The sequence below is a fragment of the Mastigoproctus giganteus genome, chromosome 3 (assembly GCF_048544385.1).
Source record: "Mastigoproctus giganteus isolate SK-2022 chromosome 3, ASM4854438v1, whole genome shotgun sequence".
Classification (NCBI taxonomy): Eukaryota; Metazoa; Arthropoda; class Arachnida; order Uropygi; family Thelyphonidae; genus Mastigoproctus; species Mastigoproctus giganteus.
This window is the reverse complement of record NC_143577.1, coordinates 203,382,270-203,388,802: the sequence shown is the minus strand read 5'-3', so window position 1 is coordinate 203,388,802 and position 6,533 is coordinate 203,382,270. Positions and strand designations below refer to the sequence as shown.

Below are 6,533 nucleotides of genomic sequence, written 5' to 3'. Positions count from 1 at the left end.
TGTTGCCGCATAGATCTTGATGTCATCCATGTACATTACGTGGGAGAGGGTGTACAGGTTTTCCTTCCTTCTTTCAGAATATACCCATACTTGCTGTTGTTGAGCAGGTTAATTGCTGGTTGAGTACTAAACATAACCAAGTAGGATCAGGGCATCTCCTTGAAAGCTTCCTCTCCTGATGGGGGTCGGTCTAGTTGTGATTTTCTAGACCTTGATAATTGTACTCCATTTCGCTATGCTTTGCTTCCAGGAAGTTTGTCCCTGTCTGATTGACTTTGTACAGATTCAGCGTTTCTTTTAGCCAACTATGTGACAAAGAGAGGACAATCTTGCTGTTATCGATGTAAGCCGTGTACAGGTCGCAGTGCTTTTTTTTTTTTGGCTTGCTCTATAACAGTGGCATCATTGGTTAATTTCTCCTTACATTCTTTGCTCATCAGCTTGCATCGCATCCTTTCTGCTATTGGGCCATGATGTTCTGGCTCTCCAAGTGGTTCGATATCTTCCTGGTTATGTAGTTGGTCAGGACCTTGTACATCGTTTTGTGATAGGTGTTTCGGGTATGTGATTCCTTACATAAGAAACTTTGGGATTGTCTCTGGATGACTTATCATTTGAGTGAACTGCTCTGCTAGGTGCTGTGTGTACAAGTGAGCTTCTTGTACCAGTAGTTGTGGATGTCATAGCATCCTGAAGTTTTAGAACTTCCTGATTAACTGTTGTAAGTCTTTCTCCCGAATCTCCCATATTTTCATCTCCTGCAATTCCTTGGTTTTCTTCCGTTCTAATTCTATCCATGGAGCTTGGCAGTCTTAATTCTGTCTTACTTACTTATGTGTTGTCGCTGCTCCATATATTGCCCAGAACTGCTCGATCTTCTTCTGCTGTGGTGGTCTTCTTCTTCTTTCTTCTTTTCCGTCTTGTCCAATATTCCAATAGAATACTCTTTGGTTTCTATAGGTCTTTCGTGAGGATGCTCTTCACGTTTCCAAACAATTTCTTACCTTCTATTACCCTGTTGGTCGTAGGTCAGTTGGCCTATCTAGACTCTTAATTCTTCTTTCCCAACGTGCTGGTCGTTGTTTTTTTTTTTTTTTTTTTTTTTCGTTTTTCTTTCGGTGATTGGCGGTTTCGGTAGCACAGTGTATGGCTGTGTGGATGGTCTCGAGCTTCGCACCATTGTTAATGATTTAATGTATTATTTGCTGATTCAGGTAGTCTGTGACTTTCCACAGGATTCTATTAGGTCTCTGCTTCTGTATAGAATGGGTATTTGTGGGATCGATCGATTCCCATGGATTTTGTTAGAGCCTGCTTCCACTCATCTTCTATTCTGGATATGAAATCTCATCTGTTTCCATTTAAGCTGTCTCTGGGTTGTACTTCTTCTTGCTCTTCCTCATCTGGTTCTATGTTCTCATTATTCTTTGTACTTTGTTATTGGCTGCCCGATTTTTTTCAAGATTACAGCAGTTATCAGGTTCTTTTCTGATCTGCTATTCGCTGTTCGGTTACCTGAACATCCGGGAATCGTTTCAACCACTTGGTATTAAGTATAGTCATATTGGTCTCCAGCTTTGTTGCCTCGTAGTACTTCGCATGATGAACGTTTTCATTTCGATGTTCCATTTGATCCGTTAGCGTTTGCTTCCTTTCTGGGTGGTCATTATCGCAGTTGCGCAGGAAGCGCTTCCAGTTGGTTGGGCTGGATTGTCTTACCGTTCCCTTGTAGTAGTCATACGGGGGTCAGCGCTACTTTCTCCACAGCCTTCCTCGGGAAACTCTCTCACCGACCCCTCTGCCTAAGATAGGTTTCGAACTTGGGTTCAGGTTGGTAGTCCAGCGTTGAAACCACTGGGCCATAGGGCCCCTTTATTATTATTATTATTATTATCATCATCTAATAACACGAGCAATGAGCACAATAACCCTTAATTATACAGTTTTTATTTTTCTTAGGGGATACATTTCGAAGTACAAACTTTGTTTTGAATGTTATCTAGAATATTCCATTGCTACGTTCGATCTCGTAAGTCACGGGGCAGTTTTCTCTCGACAAAATTTCGTAAGCAGTGTTTTCCCCAATTCGCACCATGGTATTCTTGCTAAAATTGTTGTTAAGGTGGACAGCGTAACTTCCACTGTATTTTTTTGCAAGTTTTTCTGCTTCTGAAGGAATAAAATATTCTTTCCAATGATCCCACGACCATGGATATGCTACGTCCGAATTAAGTAGGGTAACATCACAGACATCAAAATAGTTATTGCCTGTCCCTTTCATCGATTTCATTTTACATTTTGATTGAACCATCCTAAATAGAAGGGCTTGGCCATTATATCCCCACTCCTTACTTTTGTAAGTTCGGGAAAATTCCTGGATGCAGTTGTACAAGAATGGATGGTCCTTGTCAAAAATAAGAAACGCATTTGAAAAGCCGTCCTGAGGTTCTTTGAAGAGTGAATTGCGAAACTCGCCTAAGGACTTCAGCACAACAACATCTAAATCGAAGTACATCCCGCCGTACTTCCATAACAAAGTGATTCTCAATGCGTCACTGAGATGGGCAACTTTGAACGGTCCGTTTCTCCAGTCGGATTTGGAGTACCATGTGGCCATTGGAGTACCTTCAAAAAGTTTTTCGACATCAAGGGTGAGGAAGTTCACGTTTTCATAAGCACTCTCAATGTTCTGCATAAGAGAAGTCATTATAATGGCATCCGTTGTCAGGTACACTGTTACCACCATATCTGGGTGGTGTTTCGCTGCAGACTCAACGGTGCATGCTTGACGTCCATTCAAGAAATGTCTTCCTGAAGTCTCCAAGAGAAATATTCGAGGAGATCTTTCGGAAATGGAATGTTTCTCTTTTCTTGTTTTCAAATTATCCGGAATGGGTTCTTTGGTATCTGAAAAGGATAAAAAAGAAAACTCGAAATTAAACAGAAAATCTTAATCTAAGAACAGTTAATAAGTATGCAACTTATCACTATTGGAAGTTGTAATGCTTGTTTCAACTGAGAAATTTTAATAAGTTCTTTGCTTTGCATTATTATTTCATTTTATTACCGCTTGTTCCAATTCCTGCATGCGCCTTTTAATATCTTAATCTTTTAATCCAATCAAACGAATTTGTCAACAAAATGGCTTCACGTTCGTAAGCGATAACACAAAAGGCAGAAAAATCCTTGTAAATCGCTGCAGCATTAGGAACTGGTCCTAAAGTATAAGCAGAAAGTTTGTTTTTTCTGTCAATTACCAATTAAAAATTATTATAATATTTTATATTATTATAACAGTATTATATGAATGTTTAACGAATGTATAATTAAATATTCATGATTTAACAGTAATTTAAACTATAAATAATCATCAAAACCTCTCTGGTTAACTGGATAACAACAAAACTACAAATTCTGAGTACTCCTTGAGATTTCCGAATGTCCACCCCCTAGCATACCATCGGGTAGCACAACTGGTATAATTGGTAGAGAAGACTTGAGTTTGAATCCGTCGATGGCATGAGGAATTTGTTTAGTCTTTTTCACAATGTGGCTAAGTCAGTCAAGCTCGGGGTAGCATTGTTTCTTCTCCAGAAAACTCCGATTTTTGTCTAGCAAATCGACCACAGAACACACGCAATTTACAGACATTATTATACGGCGTAATATGCCTAAATCTGATGCGCCTCAGACCCAACAGAAAACCACTCCGTTCCTCGTTAGTACTAGTTGTCTGGCTCCCTTAATTTATTTTTGTTCTGTTTGCTCTTGCACGTTGGACATAAACACATGAGCTGACCATCTCCACTACCAAAACAAAAATGTTCCTCATCCAGGGACATTTCGTTGAAACTGGACATATGTAGACCTCCAGTTATTCGCATTCTGGCTGTGCCACTCAGATCCTGCGTTACAATAAAGTATCTTGGAGTCATATTGGACCATAAATGGACATTTTTCCCACACTTGTACTGCATCCATGCTAAAGTAAAACAGTAAGTAGAGATGCGCACTAGAGTCACTCGTAAAGACTGTGGACTCGAAGGAAGGACCCCCCCCCCCAATCTCATGTATGCTGAATGCTTCAAGCGAAACCAGACGGGAGCTTATAGTGCTCCCGTCTGGTTTCGCAGGGTAGACAGAATAACTTCCATAAACAAATTCAAATAAATCCAGCAGCTCTTCTTATTACGTATGACCAGGGCTTGAAGAACCACATCCACTCCAGCTCTCCAGGTGATTTGTAGCAAACTCCCTATAGACCTCTACGTTGCCTACTGTGGCCTCCTTTATGCAGCCTGGTCTAACTTTCAAACCAACTTTCTTGGTATAATCACCCTTGCAGAGGACAATCACTTTTTGGACAAGAAGAGTTTGTGTTCAAAATTTACGAATTTACGGCAGACCCGCTGGTCCTCTGGGTGCAAAGGCGAAGCCACTAGAAAATTCATTCCTGACATTAGCCACTTAAACAAACATACTATGGCCTGGTTTACTCTAAACCTGGAAACTACTTTTATGTTGACCGGCCACCTCTTAAAAAGTCCATCTGAAACAGCTTGGCCATGCTGAATTCGACATCTGCCTGTGTGATGAGTGGGAAGACTGAACCCACCTCCTTCAAGAGAGGACAGTTTACCTTGACTCGGACAGAAGTTCTCCCTCCAGACTAACCTTCCAGCCCTTGATCACCTCATTCCCTAACTGCAACACGGAAGCGTTCAATGTCTTCATACAATTTTGTACCGCTCCCTTCAAGCGCAGAAGGAATCTGGCAGCTGCACCCACTTCTGCGATCCCACCAGCTCCAGAGTAGACCACCTTTGGGTGAAAATTGTTGTTCTCTCAGGCGCTGAACCTCAATTTCATGCTAACCCTCGGGGGTTGGATCTTTTGCTGATAGCGCTGTGCTGGCGTGGGATTTCTCCACTCAGGCCCCTCCTTGTGCCTGGGCTCCTCTTTTTGGGGCAGGTGTGTCATCCCCTGACGTCGTCTTTCTTTCTATCCTCACTCATCTGTCTTTAGCTGTTCTCGAAGTAGTGGCCTCCAATTTCCTACTCGCCTTAGGGACCCCTATTCTTGTGGTCCCCGCTTCTTCTTAAAGCTTTTCCCCTTCCCAGAGTTCCTTTCCTGTGTCCTCTCCCCCCTTCCTAGGCAGGAGGAGGTCACCCAGACAGGCGTCCCTCTACTGACTTGGCCCGACTCCTGCTGCCGTGGACGGAGGCTGGAATGCCCCTTCCTACTGGGGGCCTTCAAGTAACAGTTGGGGGGGGCACTGGTACCGCTGACAGATACACGTTATGTCTGCTATGGCCTCCTTAATTCCTGAAGTTTTCGCCCCTCACCGCGATGATGACCTTGGAGATGTAACAATTTCGCCACTGTCTTATTGATTGGGACATAAATTAAGATGGCCCTCTGGCATTGTTTAGCTTATAAAGAGATTTATAAATGTAAATCTGTGCTTTCATAATGCATGTACTGATAAATTGTTTTGTTTACTGAAATTCATGGATCTTGTTTTATAATGCATTATGCAGGTCAGTGAGATGACGGTTCCTTCCTTCCTTTTAATTCGTTTGATTTTTCGTTTTGATCTGAGTGGTACACGCATACCAATTGTACCAGTCATCCGACAGAACCATATAAAAGGCACCGACATAACTATGCAGTTCTTATTTAGAAAGGGAGTAAGCTGATTTTCTAGAAAGTCCGATTTTCTTGATTTCTGTTTCTTTCTGCTGGCATTTAACAGTTGCAAATTCTTTTTTTGAGATTTACTACCGATTTGCCTTTATTATATACTTTTTCTTTTTAAGTGAAAAGGGGAAACGAAAGTTGATGTACGATGGATGACACTGAGGAACCGAACATGATACGAATGCAATCCAACACGAAACGTGCAACTTAAGAAGAGGCAAGAAAATACCTCACCACAGCCCAACCTTTGCAAGAATTGATCCAAAAGATTCTCAACGCCATAGATGTCTCTTTCACATCTGCCAAAAGGCATTCCGAAGATTCAACAAGCAAGCCTTCAAGGTGAATATGCTAAAAATCTTCATTTATTTTCCTTTCTTCTAATTTCTGTGTCAATAACTTTCTTCTGGTTTCTCAAACCTCAACCAATCCATGCAGTTTTAACAGCATTAGGCTTCGAAAACCATCCAAAAAAAGTAATCTTCATTAATTTTTCTTTCCTGAGGTTTTTGTGTTAACTTACTTTCGGCTTTCCAACCCCATCCTCCCAACCAAGCCATATTACGAAAAATCAAGGACTTGAACACACCATTTCCTCCAAAAAATTCAACAACAAGTATACCCTATTTTCTTTGCATCTGGTTTCTATACGTCCTGTTGGGTAGCACAGTGTTTAGGATAATTGTCCTTCATGTCGTGTGGAAAAGAACGTTGTTCGAATTCCAGCAGGAGGACAGAATTTGTCCACTAGCTAACTTTGCCATTTTTTTATCAGTCACTGTGGGAATATTTCGACAGAAGAGTGAAAAGTAGATTTCTTTCACCTTCATTAC

General features: G+C 41.4%; 1 protein-coding gene across 1 annotated transcript; it reads right to left on the bottom strand.

Annotated features, from left to right (window-relative positions):
• Positions 1–1,999: 1,999 nt before the first annotated feature.
• On the bottom strand, positions 2,000–6,260 carry LOC150088597 (lactosylceramide 4-alpha-galactosyltransferase-like). Its single transcript, XM_090370252.1, has 2 exons — positions 6,224–6,260; positions 2,000–2,907 (listed from the first exon to the last, which is right to left on the bottom strand). Exons 1-2 carry the CDS (start codon positions 6,258–6,260, stop codon positions 2,000–2,002), a joined length of 945 nt encoding a protein of 314 aa, XP_090226378.1.
• Between the last annotated feature and the right edge of the window lie 273 nt (positions 6,261–6,533).

Excerpts from the sequence above, each read along its gene's own strand:
- LOC150088597 (XM_090370252.1), bottom strand. The coding sequence starts at position 6,260 with ATGGCTTGGTTGGGAGGATGGGGTTGGAAAGCCGAAA. Across the intron at positions 2,908-6,223 it reads ATGGGGTTGGAAAGCCGAAA|ATACCAAAGAACCCATTCCG; the intron begins GTAAGTTAACAC and ends TATCCTTTTCAG.